Raw genomic sequence first — 25,293 nt, 5'->3', positions numbered from 1 at the left:
ACACACTGCAACGCCCATGGAATGCATCTCGAGCATAGAGTAAGGTGAATTGTGTTGCCTTACTCCATATCTATGTGGCCATTTGAAGCCACGCATAGTGGCTTTGCGTGGCGTTTTAGATATTACTGTGTAATCGGCGCTGCCGGAGCGTCACAGAAAGTAATGCTCTTGTGTTGCAGGGGGCTCCTAAATAACCCTCTGAATCCTATGAGCAGAACTAAAAAGTAACCATTTCCTGTCTACTGCTAAAATAGCTGTAAAGCACTTTGCCTAGTATAGAAGCGGTCAACCGTTATATGCACCCTGCCCCTCATTTATGGTGATTTGGGGTAAAGCAGCACAGCAAGCTTGCTGCACTGCCCTCCGTCAAAGTGAAAGGGCAGGAATGCACTTCATTTATGCAATATGGTTAATTCCTGTCCTTTCCTCCTGAGATGGCACTGTTGAGTCAACCTAGAGCCAATACAGGCACCATTGCATGTTGTTGGCAGAATTATTTTTGTACAGGTGCTGCACAAAAACAATCCTAAAATACGTTTTCCTCTTTCATTCTGCAGCACACATAGAAAGAGGAAAAAAACAAGGAGAAATTAAGTTACTTTCCCTCGCTATGCCTCACCTCAGGAGGCGAATGGTTTTGGCGCTTTCCCAGGTTTACATGCTCTTGTAAATCTGGGGAAGTGTCTAAATCCATGGATGTTGCATGAAAAAACCCACTGCAACGCACATGGAATGCCTCCCGGACGCATCACAAAAAGTGGCACAAGGGGCTCGTAAATATGCCTCCCAATGTGTATGAAATTCAAGTGCTATCACATCCTGAGCTGTCATTTCTTGTGGATGTATGACGTTACAACGCAGGCTATTACAACGCCTGCCTTTACAACGCGGTTTTTACATCGCATACCATTACAACACATAGTGCTTTTAGGCGCTGGATAGTGATTTATTTAATTTACTATTCCAACTCCAGTCCCCGTGAATAGTAGGGAAGGTGTTGGATAGTAAATTAAATATATTCCCTATCCTAGAGCGCCCCCCAGCGCAATGCGTTGTAATGGTTTGCGTTGTAATGACCGCGTTGTAATGGTAGTGCGTTGTAAAAGTTTCATTGTAAGTGATGTTTACCATTTCTTGTGTATGTGAAAGGGGCTTTGCCTGATTAAGATATAGCTTTGCACCTTGGTTAACCAAAATAACCTGTTTACTCACATCTAGCCCTGCCAGCTCTTTTCAAAGAGGTACTGCAGGATGCCGTTGCCACTGTAGATGAAACAGCCACATTGAGCTGTGAGTTGAACAGACCTGATGCACGAGTGGAATGGAGTAAAGACGGCAAGCAACTCCATGCGAGCGATAAACATGTGATGAAGCAAGCTGGTGCGGTGGCTGAGTTAGTGATACACCACTTGGTACCCGAAGATGCTGGCCTCTACACCTGCAACACCAGGGACCAGACAACATCAGCGACATTGACAGTACATGGTAGGTAAAGGACATCTTGCTCCTCATGCATTGTATGTGGCATGAACACTAGAAGCCATTGATGACGTTCTTGCAGTAATGTCTGATCTCTGCCTGCTTGTGTACAATAACACACACACTTAGATATGTATGGGAATGTTTAGCGTTGAATATATATCTATATACAAAGAGAGTGAGAGAAATATTTCTATATGAAGAGATGCCATAATAGCCGAAGCTCGAGTTGTTTGTGAATGCCACCAAACCCCTGAGATTACAATATAGGAACATGATATACAAGTTATCCATGACGTGTTTTATATTACATGTTTATTTAGGTGCAAATTATCAGGAAAAAAATTACTTTTTCACCAGAGAAAGATCTACTAAAAACAACAAGGGAAATACTAGAGTGCCCGCTTGATTGTGTGTAGTGAAACGAAGATAAAATAATGTAAATATGTAACGGGGTATCAGATAAAAAAGACTTTGCTTTTAAAAAAGAGATTTTGACTCTTATTTATTTATTTATTTATTTAAAGAGTTTTATATAGCGCTGGCTAGACCCGAAGGTATCAGAGCGCTTTACATGAGAATCAACAATGTAACAGAAAAAGATCAACAATTATACATTACATCAAAAAATAGCCAATACATTAGGAGAGGAGAGAAAGGAGAGAGAAACGTAGTGGAGGGGGCAGGGCAGGTGAGAAAGGGAGGATAAAGGAAGAGACAGCAAGGAGAGACGAAAGGAAGTCTGTCTAAAGACCGACTGGGTAGGTGACGACCAAAGAGGGAATCCACGGCCCATCTCCCCTATAGCTAAACCAGGTAGCTCCATCGGGCATCAGGCAAAATAGTTCAGTCTCAAGTGGCGAGGGAAGAAGTTCCCAAACAAACAAACAGGGTGGGGACAAAGGGCAAGGGCAGGTGAGGGCAAAGGACAGAAGTTGGAAAGAGTAGGAGTGAAAGGGGACAAGACCGGTGAAAGCAAGAATGAGAGATGGGGGGGAGACAGCCCAGAAACCGAGTGGGTAGGCGATGGCACGAGGAGGTAATCGACTGCCCGTCTCCCCTAAAGCTCGCCAAGTAGCTCCAACGGTCATCAGGCAGAGGGATAGACAGAGAGGATAAAAGGAAAGTTGCAGAAAAACAAGGAGGAAGGGGGGGTGTGAGACAGGGAGACGGAGAGAAACTGTGCCCAAGGTCCGGCTGGGTAGCTGACGGGGTGATCCAAGGCCAATCTCCTCTTTAGCTGCTGAGCAGAGCAGCTCCACCGGGCGTCGGGCATGGTGCTCTGACTCCGCAGTTGAGATAGAGCTAAAGTGCACTCAGAACTCAGGGGTAGTCAGCTTTGTTCGTGGGGGAGCCATGGTCCAGAGAATTACGGGCGTGCTCTTGAGGTCAGGCATAGTCCTGGTAGGGGTTATGTCAGGAAGAAGATCAGGAGGGGGAAAAACAGAGTCATGGCGGCCATGTCAGGGTCAGGCCTCTTGGGGCCCTTTTCAAACCATGAGCGTGCAGCAGTACTTTGCAGGGGGGGTGCCAGTCTCTCATTAGCTTTTAAAAGGCAGCGCGGAAGCAGCCGCTTCGCGCTGGGGAACCGGGTGGGGAGGGGGGGCGCTCACCTCAATCCTGGGTAACAAGTGTCTCAAAGGTCCAGGGAAACTCTCCGGCATGTCCGCTGCGGCCGCCGGGAGCCCTCCGCACGCAGCCATCGGACCACACAAGCGGAGGAAAAATCACAACATGCCAGGATCGAACTGGGTGCAGGTCTGATGGACAGGACTCCGCTAATACGGTGTAACAGAATAAAATCTGTTGCGGGTGCCCATCAGGGAAGCGGGAAGGCAGGCTCCCAGGATTCAGCTTCAGATGTCGCAGTCCAGCTCGGAAAAGATCCCAGGCGCCATCTTGAGGTGAGATCGCACTGCCGTACTCGTGCCGTAGTGCAGATGGTCCTTGCAGCTCGGGGGTTTCTCTGGTTGCTTTACCGTCGGCCTCGCGAATCGCTCAGGGCCTCGGCGGTCGCAGCAGCTTGTCTCTCTGCTTTCCGCACCTTGAGTCCTCCGGAGCGTCAGCTGGTGTTTTCCTCCAAAAGTGCCAATTTGAGACCGCCAGTTCAGGCGGCGCCGGTATGCCTCGCCTGAAGAGGTCCAGACACCACAGCCACACTCCGGGCCTCTGAGCTCCGGTCTACCTCGATGCAATGTAGGAGGTCGCCATCTTGCTTCGAGTGCCGCACCAAGACGATCGTCCTGTTCTCTCCTCTTGGGTCAGTAATTCGCCCGCAAGCACCGCTGGTGTGTAGCGCTGTGCCTGTGCATTAGATGCCCCGATTTTGGCGACTACAATGGTACAGGGAAAGCGTCTGCTAGCAAGGCAGAGCTAAATATTGGCATAATTGCAAATAATAATGTTCAGCTTTGAAAAACAGAGTGTTGATTAAATAATAGCCTCAGGTGATCCTCAGAGACAATACTACAGTATTGCTTGACTGTCTGAAAACGACAGCTCATTAAACAGTGAACTGTGGCTCAGCTCAGCGATTTATGAAGCTTTTCCTTACTAATTAAACAAATGGCACAGGTTACAGCAACTTCACTTATAAATATACATATCATACATTTCATGCTACAGTGCTTTTGGCAAATTCAGTATTATTAGTACATTGAAACATACAAGAGAAAAACCCTTTATTGTGTCAAAGATTGTGTGTTATATTTATTTTGTACAGGGCAGCAATTCTCTGACCTCAGTGCACAAATGTAACCCTTGCATTCCGGTTTTGGTAAATGCCATGGCATAAATGGTATATGCAGATACAAACAGTGTATTAATTATATAAGGGGAAAGAATTCTCTTCACACGCTTATATTTACATATATATATATATATATATATATATGTGTGTGTGTGTGTGTGTATATGTGTGTATATATATATAGTCAGGGCATCAAGTGGGAAGAAAAAACTGGGGGGGTCTCTCAAAGGGGCGTGACCAATGTAATTAAGGGCGTGGCTTAAAATCATGTAAGCTAAAAGTCTGTGGTTAGCATAGTGTGCCGCCCGACTTGTATTTTGCTGTTTCTGCCATTGCATCCAGATATATAATACAACAAGTAACATTACACCTACAAGAAGTCAGGACAATTGGCTTTGTCAAAGACTGTTAGTTCCATAAGATAAATAAGAAGTAACTATGGCTTGTATATAATATTGAAAAAGCTTCCACTTAAAGTCCTGGTGACACCACCACAATGTTGCTGCACCTGAGTTTCAAAATGAGAAGGGAAATCCAGAGAGAAAATGACTCTCCAAAGTATTTCCCTTCTCCTACAACGCTCCCCTGGCATGACTTCATGCCGTAACTTCTCCACTCCTGAGAAGTGAGCAATGTGAGCACGCGCACATCGATGTGCCTGCTGTCTCGAAACGGGTCTCTATCGGGTTCTGTTTTGTACCCTGACACAGGCTTTTTTTTTTTTTCCGGACAGTAGCCTGCTGTCACTGCAGTCCGGAAAAAAGTGCCGGGGCACAAAAAAGAGCCCGATTGAGACCCGTTTCGAGGCCCCCTTTAAAAAACTGCCGTGCTCAGCACCACTGAGAACCGGCCCACTCAAAGCCCTGTATATAGTGGTGGGATCCACGAGTAACTGCTCTGTAATATTGTGCTACATGGCATTCTTGGGGGTTCTGGTAACGCTAAGAACCAAAGGCCGCCGAAGGCCCCATGGTTTGTAAATATCAACAGAGCGCTGTGTTGCATTTAGCGGATGTACGACATTACAACGCATGCTTTTACATCGCATGCTTTACCAACGCGAGTTTTACAACGCATACCATTACAACGCATAGCGCTTTGGGGTGCTGGATAGTGAATAGTTTAATTTACTATTCCAACTCCAGTCCCCGTGGACACTAGGGAAGGTGTTGGACAGTAAATTAAACTTATTCCCTATCCTAGAGCGCCCCCCAGCGCAATGCGTTGTAATGGTTTGCATTGTAAAAGCTGCGATGTAAAAGCATTGCGTGGTAAAAGTTGCGTTGTAAGTGATGTTTCCCCGCATTTAGCTGCTTATATGTGTCAATTCTACATTTCTAGCAGCGCCAGTCCTTTTCAAGCGTGGGCTACGCAATGAGGCTTCCAAAGAAGGCGGCAGGGTCAAGCTGCACTGTGAGCTCACCAAAGCAGACGCACCCGTGAAATGGACTAAGGATGGCCAGGTCCTTCAGGCGAGTGCCAAGTATGAGCTGAAGCAGCTGGCATCAGTAGTGGAGCTCTACATCAATGACGTAAAGACTGAAGACGCTGGAGACTACACCTGTGATACAGGTGATCAAAAGAGCACGGCCCACGTCAAAGTAACTGGTAAGTTAAAAACCCTGTCTTTGATCTTTTCTAAAGCATGCCATTCATTCCATTGTTCTTCCATTCGTCTGAGGGCCTATCCTGGACCCCCTAACATCAACACCTCAAAACAATTCAGCACTCTTCCCTCCAAATCAGACCTGTTCAAGATATAATTTTTTCTTGCATAGCTAACAAGTAAGTGTAAATGTAATTGGTGCTGTCAGAGTCCATCCCTCCCTGTGATGCTTCTGGAGATTGATTCACAGGCATCCCAGATGTTTGGAGGCATATTCCATAATGAAATTCCTCTAAAGGTTTCCTTAAGAGGAAGAGAGCATTATTTGTATATGGTGTAAACGTGGGGATGCAGCCTGCCCGTACAGGGTTTCCCTATTTCTGTTGAGCAGTCATGATTTTTTTTTTCCTATCTTGCCTTTTAGCCTTACCAGTCCGTTTTAAACAAGATCTTAAAAATGCTGAGGCGGAGGAAGGTAGCACTGTGTCTTTGAGTTGTGAGATCACGAAAGCTGATGCTCATTTGGTATGGAGAAAAGGAGTAAATGATCTGCAGGCCAGTAGCAAGTATGAGATCAGACAAATGGGCAACACGGCAGAACTCCTTATTCACAATGCTTCCCCAGATGACTCTGGGACTTACATCTGCGACACTGGAGACCAGCAAACGTCTGCTCGCGTCAAAATCCATGGTAGGTATTGTTCCATCTTGTTCTGAATTCAAGATTTTCAACATTTGTGGAACTTCTTTTACTAGGCATTTTGTGTGGTAGGGTGAGAACGTATTATTTCCATGTCTTTGGACTAATAATCATTTATGGGTTGGGTATTATGCCTTACATGGAAATTTGCAAAAAATAAACATTTGTGAATGCCGAACTGTGCAAAGGGCATCATTAACATATTTGATGTGATCGCTTTGGTGTGTTATCTGTGCCAAAACACCCATCATTTGTTTAATAAACGTTTGACCTATTCCTATCTTTATATTTTAGTCAATTTATTTAAAGCTCATCTTTGGAGTCACAGTAGCCAATAGGGGAAAAAGTAGAAAATAGCAATCCCCCCCAGTCGCCCCCCAAAAATATAAATGAGCCTGCAAAAACCTGCTCATCCTGGCTTGATTATGAAACCCCATCATATCACATATGAATGCTGGCCATAAGACTTCAGTAATCCTGTTGTAAGTCTAGCGTGGTACTCAGTCATAGTGCATTCAGTGTGCAGCATATGAGAGATTCCAAAGTTCTCTCTTTGTTTCAAACAATCCAGATACTATCAAAAGCCATCTGACTTAAAGGGGACTATACTGAGAATAAAAGAGATGCAAAGAAATGTAATTGAATTTCAGTGGAATCGCTACCCTTACAGATGTAACCCATGTTTTATATATATATATATATATATATATATATATATATATATATATATATATATATACATACACACACACATATATATACATACACATTAGGGATCTTTATAACGGGACAAGGGCCACAGTTAGATTTGGTAAGAATGCAGAGTGCACTAAGACTTTTAGAATTGCAAGAGGAGTGCGGCAAGGATGTGTCCTTGCCCCCTTCTTATTGACAATCTACATTAATGACCTGGAAAGAACATTGCTGCAGGAATGCAGGGACATGCCTCTGGTATCTAATCGATCTGTGCCAGACGATGCGGTCTTGATGGCCCAGACGCCCCAGGCTATGCAAAGAATGGTAACATCTTTCTCCCGTTTCATGACCAACTTGAATTTGAGAATTAACCTTACGAAAACTTTCTGTGTGAACTGCGGTTCAGGGGCAGATAAAAAGAAAAAAGTAATGTACATTAATTCCAAACCTTTGGATTTTACCCCAACCTTCCTGTATTTAGGTATTTTGTTTGATCAATCTGGCCTATGGAATACGGCAATAAAGACAAGGAGATTGCTATTTTCTAAATCTATAATGGCCTTGATAACATTTAGTAGAAAAATGGGCAAAAAAACGATTGGGGAACGCCTATGTGTTTATAGAGCAACTTGCGTCGTAATTGCTATATACGGTGCGGGCATTTGGGGATATGCAAATGTGAAAGCACTACAGGTGGCAGAAAATTGTTTTATGAGACATCTTTTAGCAGTCCCGGATAGTGTATCAACGTATATTTGTCATGCTGAACTTGGACAACCGTAACTAGAAGTCGTCATTAAGGTACAACCAGTTCTTCTGTGGCACAGGGTATGGACTAACGAGGAGTGTGCTTTTAACCGTTCCATTTTGAGGGATGCGATGAGCCTCGATAATGTTAACAGGTTGAGATGGCTAAGTTTTATTTATTTATTTATTTGATTTATATAGCGCATTATAACCCAGAGGTCTCTAAGAGCTTTGTCAGGGTCCACACATGCGAGTACAGGAGAACAGCTGATCATAAATTACAGGCAACCCCACGCTTGCTGAAAAAGCACTGTTTTTAATTTCTTTCGGAAGGCCAACAAATTGGTTTCCTTCCGCAGTTCCATTGGCAGTTTGTTCCAAAAAGCTGGGAGAGTAAAAGAAAAGGCACGACCGCCTACGGTAGCCAGTCTGCAGCGTGGTTGAGTGAGGAGGGTGGCTTCTGCAGATCGTAGCGCCCTGCCTGGCCTATAGGGAATCAGGCGAGATTTCAAGTAACTTGGCGCCTTGCCATAGAGGGCTTTGTGCACAATGCACAACCCTTTAAACATCACCCTCTGCTTAACTGGCAACCAGTGCAGTTCTTGCATGAGAGGGGATGCATGCTTGTTCCTCGGTTTCTTAAAAATGAGTCTTGCCGCGTCATTCATGATGACCTGCATCTTATTCAAGAGTTTTTGCGGCAGCCCTATGTACAACGAGTTACCGTAGTCTAGCCTGGCTAGGATTGTAGCAGAGACCGCACGCCTCAAGGTGGAAAAAGACAACAATGAGGAAACTTTCCTCAGTTGTCGAAGGAGGCCGACACAAGTACCCACCACAGCCGCAACTTGTTTCTGCATGGACATCTTACCATCCACATGAATGCCCAGGCTTTTAACGACGGCCCCCGGTTCCGGGGGTGACCCTAGTTCCCTTGGCCAAAATTGATTGTTCCATGGGTTGCCAGCGATGGTGATTGGCAACACCTCGGACTTATCAGGGTTGATCTTTAAAGAGTTCATGGACATCCAATTGGCAGTGTGCTTCAAGATGTTTTGCAATCTTGCGAAAGCATCCAGACCATCGTCCAATTGGATGATGATCTGGGTGTCATCCGCGTAATTGTACACCTGGCAGTCCATCCGATTGAGCAGTCGTATCAACGGCTGTAAATAGATGTTAAATAAAAGGGGTGACAGAGCAGACCCTTGCGGCACTCCGCAGGTGATCGATGTTGTGGTGGAAAGCAGGTCACCAAGCTGCACTCTCTGTGTCCTCCCTTGAAGAAAAGAGGAGAGCCAGCCATGTGCTGTGCCCTGAATGCCGAAATCCCTCAACCGCGACAATAAGTGTGTGTGACAAACAGTGTCAAATGCCACGGAGAGGTCCAGCAGCACCAGGGCACCTGGAGTTTTCTTATCTGCTCTGTTCCTCAATTCGTCCAGAATAGACAACATGACGAGCTCCGTGCTATGATTCGCACGGAACCCAGCCTGATTCGGCTCAAGCAGGATGTTACTTTCCAAGTGCTCTGACAGAATGGTAAGTACATGTTGCTCCACCACCTTCGCTAGGAACGGTAACTGAGAGATTGGCCTGAAATTTTTCAGACATTTCACACCCGCCCCCGTTTTTTTTAACAGGGGAATCAGCCGAGCCTCCTTGAAGGGAGACGGAACTTGTCCTGTCTGAAGGGACAAGTTCAGAAGGCTCAACACGTCTTCCTCTATACCAGGTAGTGCCAGTTTGAACACTTCTGGTGGGCACGGATCTGCCTGAGAGCCCGATTTGACCCGCCCCATAAGCAATGTCAGCCTCTCCTTCGTAATCAAGGGTAGGGCAGTTAATGGGTTAGTCACTGGCAACCTAGCAGACATAGTCTGCGGCGGGCAGTCAATCTTAGGGGTCGCCACAATTTCAGAGATAAGATCCTTAATCTTGTTAGTAAAGAAGTCTTGAAATTTTTGGCAGTCCTCCTGCATGAACTCCGTAGTCTGCTCCTTGTTTTTCCTGAGTTCCGTGAGGACTCTGAACATTTCTTTCTGGGGATTCGTGGCAGTTACAATCCTCTCCTCGAAGAACTCGGCTTTCCTAGCTATGATCGCCTGCTTCTAGCTAGTAAGTGCCTGTGTATACCGACTCCGGGAGTTAGAATTATAATCCTTCCGCCAAGCTCTTTCTAGTTTCCGTAGCTCCCGTTTCTTCTCCCTAAGTGATTCATTATACCATGGGGCCCCGGAACCTCTGTCCACTAAGTTCATCCTACGGATTGGTGCCACGCAATCCGTGGCCTTCCTAAGTTTATCCAATAGTTCCTCGCAAAGGACATCTGGATTCTCTTTCCGGTTGTTAGATAGAGGGTAAGAACGGAGGTGATCCACCATTTTATCTCCATCGATGTTTCTCCACTTTCTAACCGCCTTCCACCCTTCCCTGGACTTCCTTTTTTGTTCATCCAACAGGATCGCGCCCCTCACCAAATGGTGGTCGGACCAAGCGCAGGGCTGAACAACCACCGAACCTTGAGCTGGAACTGTCATCCAGACCAGGTCAAGGGTATGGCCCTTGACATGTGTCGAGCCCCTCACTTGTTGGACAAAATCCAGTGATGTCAATGCCTCATCAATCTGAAAGGCTTGTCCTTCTTTCGGGACTTTTTCCCAATGATAGTTAAAATCACCCATGATGACCACTTTATCACATCTTGAACGTGTATCCTGGACCAGTCTCAGGAACAAATCCGGAAAATCCGGTGATGCCCACGGAGGGCGATAAACTAAGAGAATGATCATACAATCTGTCCCCAGCTTCAACTTGACACCCAACACCTCAGCACCTCCCATACTTTCGGCCAGAAGTCTTTCGCCCCGTAGGCATGAGCTGTAGAGAAGGGCCACACCTCCCCCTCTCCTAGTATCTGCTCTGTTATGGCACAGCGCCGAGAAGTAAGCTGGCAAAGAGGCTACAAGATCAGGCATCGAGGAGTCCTCTAACCACGTTTCCGTTACTCCTAGTAGATCCAATTCCCCGTCTTCCAATAGAGTAAAGACCTCCAAATGATGTCGCTGAAGGGAGCGCGTGTTAAGAAGACCGTAGCGCAAGCCACGAGCCTTGTATCCGACATTCTGACCAGGATGTAATCTAGGTACTTTCAAAAGTCCTTCCTGGCGGAGTATGGTAACACACCCCTGACTAAGAGGTATGTTTCCTAGATTAGCTTCCCACAACTCACCTCTGTTATAGATGAGACGCGGACCAGGGGTCGTGGCCCCGGGTCCCGTTTGGTCACGGATGGGCACAGATGGGCTCGCCTCCGGCGTGCCCATGGCGCGCCCGCTGCGCGCGTGCGCTGCGTGCTTGCATATGGCACGTTTAAGTAGCGCCCGAACGTGCGAGGGCGTCAGGCAGCAACTAGCCTGCATACAAAGATGGCGTCCAGACCGGCACTTCCTCCCCACAGATGGCTCCCACCCCAAGATACCAGCTAACGTCCCGCTAAACAGCGGTGCAATTAAATTTTTATATGCGGGTATGTCCTAACACAAGCCCCGTAAGCGCAGGTCACAAGAAACAATATTAGAGGCCCTAAATGCAAATAAAATTTATCGCGTTAAAAAGCGCAGTGCTCGCGCTAGTTCACCAGCGTTTTAAAATAATCAGGCAGCCTTCAATAATCACGGCGCTTACCTAACAGGGAGAGACCCAAATGAGATCGTCTTAAGTAGCGCCCGAACGTGCGAGGGCGTCAGGCAGCAACTAGCCTGCATACAAAGATGGCGTCCAGACCGGCACTTCCTCCCCCAAGATGGCTCCCACCCCAAGATACCAGCTAACGTCCCTCTAAACAGCGGTGCAATTAAATTTTTATATGCGGGTATGTCCTAACACAAGCCCCGTAAGCGCAGGTCACAAGAAACAATATTAGACAGACCCTCCAGTTTATCGCGATTTCGCGATTCACGAAAAAATCGCGAAATTGGCAATCTACCGCGATGGCCGCGATATTAACCATATTGGCCGCGATATTTAGAGAAAAGTGTCTCTACCGTGAGACAGCAAAACAAACAATGCATTTTATTGGCTGCGCGCCCCTCCCCGCTCGTGTGTGTCAGCAGCTTCCCGGGGCCACACAGACAGTCCGTTTTTTAGCTGCCAGCCGCACCCGAGTACTTCACAGGTCATTAAAAGACCTTTCACTTGTTAATGAGGCTTGTGTTTCACCCCTTCTTTGACCCCTCTGCCTAGGGCTGGAATAATTAATCACGGGCGATCACGGCAGTCGATGTTTTACAACTCTATTGGAGCCTTATCTTCCCCGACTCTGAAAAGAGGGAAACAGATAAAAAAAGAACGAAACTATAAAATGTACGAAATTGAAAAGGATTTATTAACAAGCAGTTAAAATGCTTTAGTTGGGTCTGTGCTCGTTGTGGATTGACTACCTTCATTAAATAGATAGGTTAAGCATGAATGTATATATTTGTTTGATGGTTTGTTTTTCCCCTATTCACAAACCTAAAATTATACTGAGAGAGTGCCCTTTTCAGCTAGAGATTCAAAAGTACCTAAAAACACTGCCATGAGGGTTTCTGTGCAGTGGCAAGCCTCTTAAACTTACCGAGTCACCTTACAGTTGCTAATTGCTGTATTTACATGCTAAAATGACACTCAGGATATCAAACCTTTGCCCAGACCACGGTAATTTGTAAAAAGAACCAAATCATGAAGGAATGCTGCCACAATTTGTGCAGCATTGCACCTAATTTGTCTTATCTGCTACATAATTTAGTCAGTTCTGCACATAATTTGATCCTCCATGCAGTGCTTAATTTGAGCAGGTGTTCACTGGTGCGTGACAATGGCACTTAAATCTCAATAATGGCACACATGACAGTAAACCGTGTGGTGGCACTGTTTAGCTGTTTCTACGGTGAGCACATCAACAGGATTTTATAATTCAATATACATTAAAAAAAAATTATACCACCACTAGCCCCGGACATTTTCTTAGCTTTGGGTGGCCTGGGATAGTACACACTGTCACTCCTGGAAGAGTGTGATGGTTTGTAGTTATTTTGGAACTGGCAGAGCTTTAGTGGCAATGGGCGGTGCAAGCTGCAGTGGCTTTCTGAGAAGGGCCCTAGCACTTTTTTTTTAAAACCAGAAAAGCACTGTCCTGCCCAGACACAATTCTAGTGACCACAGTCAATGGTTAATGCAATTATTTATGTACTAATATCACTTTAATGAAACTCCCAAAACTACCAGTCAATACATACTTAATATGCAAAGCTCTTAACTTCTATGAAAATGTCGAACTCTATACCTACCGATATTCTGCTTCCAAAAACAAAATGGTTTAAGGTGAGTTAAGATGTAAACGATCTGACTTTTTTCCCTTGATCTAGAAAGTATTTTTGATCTGGAGACTCCAAACATAGTGTCTACATTGTAAATAAACCAAAAATACATAGCTTCATGTTGTTAAACAACTAAAAAAAGAAGATATCTGTGTTTGTTGTAGGAAAAACCACCAAATAAAATGCCGCTAAATTGCAGCTAAATTTCCATATTTGTGCCGCTAAATTTCCATTTTTCTGCCGCTAAATTTGCTAATCCATGCCGCTATATCCTGGGGGGTCTGATTAGAGGCCCTAAATGCAAATAAAATTTATCGCGTTAAAAAGCGCAGTGCTCGCGCTAGTTCATCAGCGTTTTAAAATAATCAGGCAGCTTTCAATAATCGCGGCGCTTACCTAACAGGGAGAGACCCAAATGAGATCGTCTTAAGTAGCGCCCGAACGTGCGAGGGCGTCAGGCAGAAACTAGCCTGCATACAAAGATGGCGTCCAGACCGGCACTTCCTCCCCCAAGATGGCTCCCACCCCAAGATACCAGCTAACGTCCCGCTAAACAGCGGTGCAATTAAATTTTTATATGCGGGTATGTCCTAACACAAGCCCCGTAAGCGCAGGTCACAAGAAACAATATTAGAGGCCCTAAATGCAAATAAAATTTATCGCGTTAAAAAGCGCAGTGCTCGCGCTAGTTCACCAGCGTTTTAAAATAATCAGGCAGCCTTCAATAATCGCGGCGCTTACCTAACAGGGAGAGACCTAAATGAGATTGTCTTAAGTAGCGCCCGAACGTGCGAGGGCGTCAGGCAGCAACTAGCCTGCATACAAAGATGGCGTCCAGACCGGCACTTCCTCCCCCAAGATGGCTCCCACCCCAAGATACCAGCTAACGTCCCGCTAAACAGCGGTGCAATAAAATATTTATATGCGGGTATGTCCTAACACAAGCCCCGTAAGCGCAGGTCACAAGAAACAATATTAGAGGCCCTAAATGCAAATAAAATGTATCGCGTTAAAAAGCGCAGTGCTCGCGCTAGTTCACCAGCGTTTTAAAATAATCAGGCAGCCTTCAATAATCGCGGCGCTTACCTAACAGGGAGAGACCCAAATGAGATCGTCTTAAGTAGCGCCCGAACGTGCGAGGGCGTCAGGCAGCAACTAGCCTGCATACAAAGATGGCGTCCAGACCGGCACTTCCTCCCCCAAGATGGCTCCCACCCCAAGATACCAGCTAACGTCCCGCTAAACAGCGGTGCAATTAAATTTTTATATGCGGGTATGTCCTAACACAAGCCCCGTAAGCGCAGGTCACAAGAAACAATATTAGAGGCCCTAAATGCAAATCAAATGTATCACGTTTAAAAAGCGCAGTGCTCGCGCTAGTTCACCAGCGTTTTAAAATAATCAGGCAGCCTTCAATAATCGCGGCACTTACCTAACAGGGAGAGACCCAAATGAGATCGTCTTAAGTAGCGCCCGAACGTGCGAGGGCGTCAGGCAGCAACTAGCCTGCATACAAAGATGGCGTCCAGGCCGGCACTTCCTCCCCCAAGATGGCTCCCACCCCAAGATACCAGCTAACGTCCTGCTAAACAGCGGTGCAATTAAATTTTTATATGCGGGTATGTCCTAACACAAGCCCCGTAAGCGCAGGTCACAAGAAACAATATTAGAGGCCCTAAATGCAAATAAAATGTATTGCGTTAAAAAGCGCAGTGCTCGCGCTAGTTCACCAGCGTTTTAAAATAATCAGGCAGCCTTCAATAATCGCGGCGCTTACCTAACAAGTTATGTAAAGACGTTCCTCATACAAATCGGCCACCGAGACTATTATGAAGATCCCTTGCTGACGTATCAGATCCCTAGGAAAGAACTGAAAAATGTTTGTATGATGTACCTAGGGGATCTTAGAACCAACGTGGAAATGACAAAAAATACAGTGGTTGCCCATCAGTTAACAATGATCACAAGCGATATCCAACCGTATATTAAGTTACACATGAGAGACTTTGAAAGGTTTTTATTAACACGATATTAACACGTTTTTGATTAAATATTTTATTTAGACTTTTAAGTTTCCCCAATATGAATGACTGGACAAGGCAACTTAGTAAATGCCCATGTGACGATCTGTCCAACCAATCAGATATGCATATCCTGTTATTTTGCAAATTTTACACAATTCCTAGGAGAAGATGGATCCTGCCCATATTGAAGTACATGGATTTTAATCAGTGTCGTCCTGTTTTTTTAGCCATCCGGAAACTAGATAATATTTTAACTGTTGCATCTGTATAGGTCACGAAAATCAATTCATGCATGAAATTAAACTAGCCTATTTTGCTGTATTATGAATGTTTTCATTTTTAATATTTTAAATTACTATGATTAATTGTACTTTAATGGTTGTTTCTTTGTATAATAACCAAATAAAGTTATTGAATGAATGAATGAACATACACATTACATACAGGCGCACACACTACACCCTTCAGGAATCTAGCAGAGTCATTCATTTTTGCACTTTTATAACACTTTTTCATTTTTGTTATATTCTGTTAACACATCAGCATTACTTAATGTTCAGCTACATACTTCATATATGTGGTTCACGACACTTAGTAAGTTACTTGATATTTCATTTTTATTATGCTTCTGTTGCAAGTGTTTTATATGCTTTTGTGCATTACTTCATATCTGTTTCAGAACACATACTGCAGTTCCCCATTTCTGCACTTGTACGTATTGTATAATGAAGTTAATGATAAATTATTTTATTGACTCATATCCAAAACTCCATTGTTGTGATGTTGGTACTATTTGTTGCATGTTTATTGTACTATAATTTTACTATTGTTTCATGTGTGCCAATTATTGTAAAGTTGAATTGATATGGTACTTGTCAGTCTTGTCCATTGGAGACCATAAACTGTATGGGTTCTAACACATTATCCATTTGCACTTCCTTCCTCAGCTCTGCCGGCACTTTTCAAAGGTGAACTGAAAAACGTTGAAGCGGCAGAGGGTGATACTGCTACTTTATCGTGTGAGTTGACCAAATCTGGTGCCTCATTGGAGTGGAAGAAAGGCCGCAGAGCACTCAAACAGAGCAAAAAGTACAAAATGCGACAGGAGGGCACTCTTGCCGAACTGGTGGTCCTTGATCTGGATGGGAAGGATACTGGAGAGTACACATGTGTGTGCGGTGATCAAGAGACCACAGCCACCCTAACTGTCAACGGTAAAAGAGTTATTAGAGTTTCCAGTTTTTTCCACTTTTTTCCTTACCTGCTGCAATTGCTTGTTCGTTGTTAATCCGGTTACATAGTGGTACATTATTGACATTTTCAGTTTCCTACTCTTTTCCCTTCTTTAGATATATATTATGTATTAATTCATTTCTATCTTATTTGTTTATAGTTTTATTTATTGTTACTTTTTTATATAGCTGAAAATGAATTGGTTTGATACATGTACCTTATGAGCAGGGCAAGCCTGGTGTGCGATTGAACCTTTCTTAAGAGGTAATGGATACATTAGATACTAAATTAGGACTCACCCCTCACACCCTAAATTTACAAGATTTTCTGTTCTACCCTGAAGATAGAATGATATGAGCAGATTCGGTTTTGCCAAAGGAGTTTGCTTTACTCTGTGGGACTTCCTGCACGTACTTAGAAATTCCCAGTTAGAGTTTACCCAGTTGTTGAACTCCAGAGGGAATTTCTACCATGTAACCCACTGACATTCTTCTAAGTTTGCCAGTCTGTTTCTTTGAGTATTTGTCTTTGCTCAGTTAATATACCTGACATTAAACGCCAAACTTCCTAAATGTAAGGATACTTTGCCACAGAGATGGCATAGCCATACCTATGTTATGGAATATCATTTCCTTTCCTTACAACATTAAAAAACGCACATAATGTATATGATAACTTTAGTTCTGGTTTAAAAAAGCAACAACTTTACCAAATTAGAATACTTTCGCATCTTTAGTGTAAAGCATCACCTTTAGTGTAAAAACTACACATTATATATTCTTATGATAGCTTGCCTTGACCAAAATCATTTAACGTTCTTCATTTTGTTGCATGAAATCAGTACTGTAAGTTTTAAAAGTGATAATAACTCTTACTATCTTTAGACATGAACTACATACGGGTTGCAACAACAGATTTGCAGTTCCTTGATAAAAGGTCTCATCATCACTAATGCCAGTTGTCCCTGCCAAGATTTAAACCTAAACTCGTACTTTCCTACCTGTGATGGCTTGCCTTACAGAGAAATTCAGACATTTCCTGACAGGCTTCTCCCTGGCTGACCTGGAATAGTGTCAGTCATGTGTTGAGGGAGCATGAAATGTGACGGTCTCTGCCCCAGACCTATTGTCTGTCCCGAAGCACCATACTTTTCACCTGGTAGCAGAAGTACTTGCACTTTACGTATCTACCATCACATCTCTTTTGTGGAACTATTTTTGCCCAAATCTGAAAATATTTCACACCACAAATATTTCCACACCCTGTGAGGCATCCCCACCCAAAGAGTGTGTTGTGGTAAGTAGGAAATGCCACCTTTTATGGCAAACAAGGAAAAAGTTGACTGGTTGCTCTGCATTACATTTTCCAAATAAAGCAGTTGCATTAAATGATGTCAATGAATAGTTTATTTCATTTAATCCTATTAGTTAATCAAACATTCAATAAAGTATTGTAATGCATCGTAGCAGATGTATCAATTAGATGTTTACTACAAAAATATGAACGGATTGTTTTAATAAAATCCATCCTCTGTCATAGTTCAGGAAGGTCTATTGCCTTTGTTCGCTGTCCACGGCAAAGCCACTGCACTCATACTTAGGGCCCTGATCTCTTCCAGTTATTCGCAAATCCTTTGTACTTCATTCTAGAGCCAGGGCCTTTTCCCACATAGCCCTTGGGATTATAAACACAAGGCGTGCAGTCCTGCACAGAGCACTTTTACGTCTGCACTTCTGCACTAGTGCTGTACATGGTATTCATTCTGTCTGCTTTCATTTACCTGGTAGGTGGTGGGGGCCCATCAGATGGGATTCTTTCGGTGGCCCCACAAGGGACAGTTGCCATCTAATTGTGGTTTGCCGCCCCAGAAAGGGTTGGCTACTTATTATTTCATAAGTCTCTCAGTTTAGGATTCTGATCACACAATCCTGGTTGCTTTTTAGGCCTGTCTATTCTGGCCAAGTGTTTAATGAATGTTTGGTGTACAGGTAGTCCTGGAAGCGTGCTTACTTGTGTTATAGCTCTTTCGACCTGCTCCCTTCAGCCGTTTTGTTTTTGCCCAACTCCAGTAAAGTAAGCTAAATATTTCGTGTTGGTATTTACATTCTACGCACTGTACTTCTAATGCTCACTGGTGCCCTCATTGATAGTAAATGAGTAGGCTGCTTCATAAAACATTGAGTCGCTATACCAATATCAATTAAACATTTTTGTGTATGTAAATATATACCTTCGACAAACCTTGCTGGGAGGCAACAACGTGCTTTAAATGTCTGCAGAATGATTCAAAGACTGAAAAGGTAAGTAGAGAGTGTACGATGAGACATGATAGTTGAATGTGTGCCCTCATGGCCAAAGGGGATGTCTGTGACCGAAGAGGTGTTTCAAAGAGATGAGTTTTAAATTATTTTCTGAAATTCAAGAGAATGCGTAATGTGTGGTCGAATGATGTTCCAGCTCTTGGGGGCATAGCTTGCAGTCCTGTTTTTCATCTCATCTCATGACTGAATGACATCGTGCTTGCATTTCTTTTTTTTTGTTTTTATTGGCATTTTATTAATATACATTCTGTTATAATAAATCGGTACCAGCGTAAATAGCAATGCTGTTATATTTTCAATGTTTACAAGACATATTTAAACAGGTGTATCAGCTCAGAATACATAGTGTGATAGGAAAAAGAACGTGATTACAGCTAGTCATGTGTTTCAACATATAGTAGTTAGCTTGACCTTTTTGACTTATAAGGTATATATACCTGGACTCTTACATGTCTGCGGGGTTAATGTAATTCCTTGGGTGGGTGATTCTGTAGTTTGGTGTAAAGAGGTGGGGTAATTTGCGAGTCGGTGTAGGATATCGATTTGATGGTTTTTCTACTGTTTAGCCAGTCGGCAATAATGCTGGGCTTGATTCTCCCTGGTTCTGCACCCTCATCCATGTGAGGAAAGGACCTCATATGTCTTTAGGCCTTGAAGCGTTGGGCAACATTTCCCAAAAAGCGGTCAGTTGCTCTTGACAAAATGTAACATCTAGGACCCAGTCTTTAACTAAGGGGGGACTTGATCTACCCCATTTCATGGCAACCCTGTGTTTCGCCAGCAGCAACAGCATAGCAGGAGTCTGTGAATCTTGATTGGGGCATTTTTGACGTATCCCAGTAGCCCCAGTAGGGGCAGAGGCTCCAGTTGTGTTGTGAGTATTTCGTCTATTTTGTGAAAGATTTCGATCCAGTATTTGGCAATGAGGGGCATTCCCAGGCTACGTGTAGAAAGGTTGCCTGATCCATGTGACATTTCCAACACTCTGTGTTAGCCTGGGCTCCCATGCGGTGCAGCTGTTTTGGTGTTCTGTAGTATCAGTTCAGAAATGTAAAGTGAATCAGTCCGAGTTTGTAATTGGGGGATAGCTGCTTGAGTTGCGCACAGCAGAATTTCCATTGCTCTTCAGTAATTTGTGGGTGTATTTCAGTGTTCCAATTTTCTCTATTTTTGGGCGTCACCACTGGATAATGCTTCTGCATGGATGTGTACAGCCTTGTGATCAACCTGCGTGGTGTAGTAGTGGTAATTATGTGCTCCAAGGCCTGTAGGACTGGAGGGGGGCCGGGAAATGTGCTGTTCAGCTGGCGTCATGTGGCGCGTATGCGGTGGTATAGCAGTATATCAGAGAAGCTGGGAGGCGGTGTGTCAGTCGGGATGGTGGCTCCAGACATACATCTTCAGGGTATAGATCTGCATAGTTAGTAATCCCCATTCTCCGTGCTCTTACTGTGGTGTCTGCATAGTTAGTAATCCCCATTCTCCGTGCTCTTACTGTGGCGCCCTGATCTTCCAGTGGGGGCATTTGTGGATTTCTAGACGGGGGCCTCGAGGGGACAAATATTATTTTGGTTTTGGCTCTCAGGTGCAGTCCGTCCCAGGCCCATCTCAGCATTTACGTTGTCTCTATGATGTGTCGGGGTGTTTGTATGACCTGTATATAGTGAACTCTAGGGGAGTAGGCGCAGCAACATCAAGCTCAACCGCCATGTGGGGCTGGAATGGGGTCGGGTGTACCCAGTAGTGGAAAAACTGTGCCTGTGCGCAGTAGGCGTAGAGAGGAATATCAGGCACTCCCAGTCCACCTCGATTTTGTGAGAGCGTCAGCGTTTTCCAGGTGACCCTGGCCTGCCCACCCGCACACACTAGGGAGATCATCAGGGAACGCATGGTATTAAAGAATGATTGAGTGAGTATAAGAGGGTGGTTTACAAAGTTATACAGAAATTTGGGGAGGACTATCATTTTAGTTATCGCTATTCTGTCCGCTAAAGTCAGTGGCAATTTGGACCAAATTTAGATTTTCCCCTCGAGCCAGATGATGGCACGGCCAAGGTTCATGTTCCATAGTTCTTGGGTGTCCCTACTTAGCCAGATTCCCAGATACTTAACAGGGCCCTCCACCCACAGGAGCGGATAGTCAGGTTCAAATGGTTCGGTGTTGTCAGTCAGTGGGAATAGCGTGGATTTCTTCCAGTTTATCAGAATGCCCGAATTGCTTCCGAATTTAGTAATCTCCCGGAGTGTCGGTGGAAATTTTCTTGAGGGTTATTAATGTAAAGAGTGATGTCATCTGTATACTGTGATATGCTGATTCAACTAGATGAAAAACCCAGTCCCCTGGCTGCATGATGCTGCCCGAGTCACGCTGCGAGTGTTTCCATCGTATTTGCGAAGAGTAAAGGGGTGAGGGGGCACTCTTGTGTGGGTGCGCATGTAATTGTGATTGCGTTGGATATTTGACTGTTTACTCATAGTCATGCGGTAGGGTCTGTGTATAGCAGTTTGATTTGTTGTATGAAAAGTGGGCTGATGCCTAATCTTGTTAATACCGCAAATAGGAATGGCCACTCTAGTGAGTCAAAGGCCTTAGTGGCGTCAAGGAGTGCAGCCACTGCAGATGTTTGGGGGTCAAGATAGTGGCGTATCGAAAAAAAGTACGTAGATTGTGGGCAGTCCATCTCCCGGGTATGAACCCTTATTGAACGGGTCTGGCAATAAGTGGCAAGAGCGGCTGAAGTCTGTTGGCTAATAGCTTGGCGTATGTTTTGTTGTCGGTGTTTATGAGGGATAGCGGGCGGTATGAGTCACATAGATTAGGGGCTTTATCAGGTTTAAGTAGCAGAAGTATGCTTGCTTCTCATAGCATGGGGGTGAAGTTTGCCCTTTTCGATTGAGTCCTGGTAAACCTCCTCTAGGTGAGAAGCTAAGATCGATGCATAGCATTTATAAAATGAGGCTGGAAGACCATGCAGTCTAGGGGCCTTGTTGTTTGGAAGGTTATTAATGACTTGTATTACGTCATCCATAGTGAACAGTACATCCAGATATGCTCGGTGGGCTCCACCCAGCCATGACAGTTCAATCGAGTCAAAGTATGATTGGATGTCCTCTGGTAGGCCTGGGTGTTTGGAGGTGTACAGGCCAGAATAGAAACATGTGAGGTGTTCCACTATTTCTTGGGGACCCCTTATGGGCTGTTGGGTGTCATCTGTTAATTTGGTGATATAATCTGTAGTGTGCAGTGGTTTAAGAATGAAGGCTAGTATTTACCTGGTCGGTTTCCCTCCCCATACTTTCTAGCCTGTGTGTGTTTGCCTAGGTATTTGACTTCGCTCTACGCTTCTTCCTCAAACTTGGTTAGCTTACTTCTGATGAAAGGAAGGAGCATAGGATCGTTGGAATTGTAGTAGTTGAGTTCAAATCTTTGGATCTGGGTTTCAAACCGCTCGAGTGTTTGTCTATGGGCCTTAAGGACACAGGCGTGTCTGGCTATGCACCGTCCTCGGACGACCAATTTGAAAGCCTTCCATAGAGAGGATGAAGACAACACCGACCCCTCATTAAGCGAAAAATATTCAAGGATGTCTCTTTTTATTTCCTCACAGAATGCATTGTCCAGCAGAGCCCTGGACGGGAGTCTCCACTGAAAAGGCCGGCTGGGCGCTATTGGTATCAACAGACGGAGCAGGCAGGGGGCGTGATCAGATAGGGTCCTAGGGAGGTGTTTTACCTCTGAGGTCCATGTGGCCACATCTTCGGATATTGGCTAAAATCTATACGGAACCATGCAGAGTGTTGTGTCGTGATACATGTGCCCTCTGTTTCGTCTGGGTGCCACTGCCTCCAAATAGTTACTAGTTCGATGTCCCTTGTTAATGTGTTTAATGTGGCGCTGGCGTGCAGCTTACGGGATGCGCCCTTGAGGTCTAGGGAATCGTCAACGGTAGTGTTTAAGTCACCCCCCCCTATATTATAGAGTCACATCGTGTTTGAGCTATTTTGCCCCAGAGCTCATTGAAAAATTCAGGTGTCTCTGTGTTGGGGCCGTACACCGCTAATAGTACCATCCTTGTTTGAACGGGGGCATAGAGCTAATTTGTACCCCATAGAGGAATGGTAACAGGAGTGTACACACTTCTGGAAAAAATACCTTATTGTAGCAACATGCCTTTAGCAAGTAGGTTAGAGCCATGGCGTCTGAAGGATGTACTGTACAAACGATTGTTACAAAACAAAAAATAGAGAAGTACAATTATTTACACAAAAGGAACACAATCTGAACTACACGTGTATAACCAATGACTGTCTCCAAAAGAAGCAATACGTACATAGATCGCCCTACATTTAGTACAAACAGATGAGCTTCCAGTGCTTTTTTGAAATGGCAGAGCTGTGAGATCGAGCAGTAGTGTATTCTAAAAGTTAATGTCCCTAAAGAAGACCAAGAGGTTTTATTTTCATCTAGAATCTTAATCCCCTGAATGAAAAATTATTTCAAAGATTCTCTATATTGCTATAAGATAACCAAATTTTCTATCAAGATAAATTGGAATAGGTGACTTTTTATGCCAGGATGTCTTTCTTAAATAATGACCTGACCTCCATGGGAATTTAATGTAACTTATGCAATATAGGAAGGAGGTGGTGCTCCGTGGCTGAAGAAATTACACTAAGGCTGCTGTGGTGAATAAGTTACCTCAAATGTGTTACCCTACCATGAAATTTCCTTCATAAGTTGTAGCACCAAGCCACCATTTTTGGTCGGATGCCCATCACTGTCTAAGATGACAATTGATTTAGAACCAACTAATTTTAATTATTGAATAATACATGTTGGGAAAACAACAGAAAATTGGTATGGAAAAGGGAACACCATTGGCTTTGGGTTTGCTTTTTCTAATGTACTCACTTCTCATTCACATCCCTCAGAGTGTCCAGCAATTTTCAAAGAAGAGCTGAAGAACTACCAAGTGTCAGAGGGTGAAACAGCCACTTTGCACTGCACGTTGACCAAAGAAGCCGCTCCAGTGGAGTGGAAGAAGGACCAAAAGACCCTGGAGCCAAGCGAGAAATACATAATGAGACAGGAGGGATCCTTAGTCGAGTTGGTTATCCGTGATCTTGACGTTAAGGATGCTGGTGATTACACATGTGTGTGCGGAGACATAAAGACAACAGCTGCTGTGACAGTGAATGGTAAAAACCTCAACATTCAATTTTTCAAACAAAACCTTGTGATGGAACAATAAATCAAGCAGTTTTCACAGTTATAAAGACCATGATATTCTTGATGATGATGAAAGGTGATCACCATCACCTATTTTGTGTTTCAACATTAAGGTTTAGACATTTTTTACCAACATTTGTGGATAGCTAAATTATATTTTGTCATTTATATGAACAGCAGAAGCAGCAACTTCCCACATTTAAAGAATGCTTTGTGTAATCTTGAGATCCTTGTTCTTTGTCTTTAGGAGAAAATATTTCTGAGAATGAACAGCACAAATCCTCTTGGGAGATCACCTTGCCCAATTTTCTATTGATAGTTAAGTGCTTTGATATCTGACACATTACTATTCATCCAGAAGATGTAACTGTTTTTATTCCCCGAATTGTGTCCTTTATGTTGATTTACGTCTTCCGCTGTATTCATGTGAGTAATTTGTTCCCAACTTTGGAGGGAAACCTGTGGCTGTGAGCACTTACTTTGTGGCATCATTCTCTGTTCATCTCCTAGCACTGCCAATCCTCTTTAAAGAAGAGCTGAGGAACACACAGGGCACAGAAGGGGAAGCAGCCACTCTATACTGTGTGCTGAACAAAGCAGCCGCTCTGGTGGCGTGGAAGAAAGGACACACCACCATCAGACCAAGCGACAAACACACTTTGAGGCAAGAGGGTCCCATTGCTGAACTTGTCATTCGAGCCTTAGATATCGAGGATGCAGGAGAATATACTTGTGTGTGTGGGGACCAGAAAACTACAGCAACTTTAAGAGTAAATGGTAAAATATAAAAAATATTGTTCTACCATTTAGTGTATTGCTTACAGAATTTGAATTATTCCTCTTTATCTTATCCAAACACCTTATGTTTTTTCGAGTACCGCCACACATCTCTTAGTGTCAACAATGTTCTGATGGACCTTTGCCTGCTGTGAAGATAGTTATTTTAAGAAATCACCTATTAAATAGCTTGTCTGGCTTGTCCCTTGTTAATAACTGTCATATGTGTGCATGCCAAATTGCATATTTATATATCCTATTACTTTTTTCATTTTCTTCGTACAATTGGATCTTCTTGACAACTTTTAAGAAGGCTTTTGCTGATGTTCACCCTGGGAAAATGTAATAATTGGAGCATCTTTCTAGAAAAA

General features: G+C 44.0%; 1 protein-coding gene across 1 annotated transcript in view; it reads left to right on the top strand.

Moving 5' to 3' along the window:
• Positions 1-25,293, top strand: part of OBSCN (obscurin, cytoskeletal calmodulin and titin-interacting RhoGEF) — a 2,124,484-nt gene that overhangs the window by 567,333 nt on the left and 1,531,858 nt on the right. The window contains exons 39-44 of the mRNA XM_078665296.1: positions 1,219-1,485; positions 5,570-5,836; positions 6,259-6,525; positions 16,309-16,575; positions 23,848-24,114; positions 24,656-24,922. Of these exons, the coding sequence (XP_078521422.1) occupies positions 1,219-1,485; positions 5,570-5,836; positions 6,259-6,525; positions 16,309-16,575; positions 23,848-24,114; positions 24,656-24,922 (1,602 nt within the window). The remainder of the gene's footprint in view (positions 1-1,218; positions 1,486-5,569; positions 5,837-6,258; positions 6,526-16,308; positions 16,576-23,847; positions 24,115-24,655; positions 24,923-25,293) is intronic.

This window comes from Lissotriton helveticus, chromosome 10 (genome assembly GCF_964261635.1).
Source record: "Lissotriton helveticus chromosome 10, aLisHel1.1, whole genome shotgun sequence".
Classification (NCBI taxonomy): Eukaryota; Metazoa; Chordata; class Amphibia; order Caudata; family Salamandridae; genus Lissotriton; species Lissotriton helveticus.
This window is presented reverse-complemented; position numbering and strand designations above follow the sequence as displayed.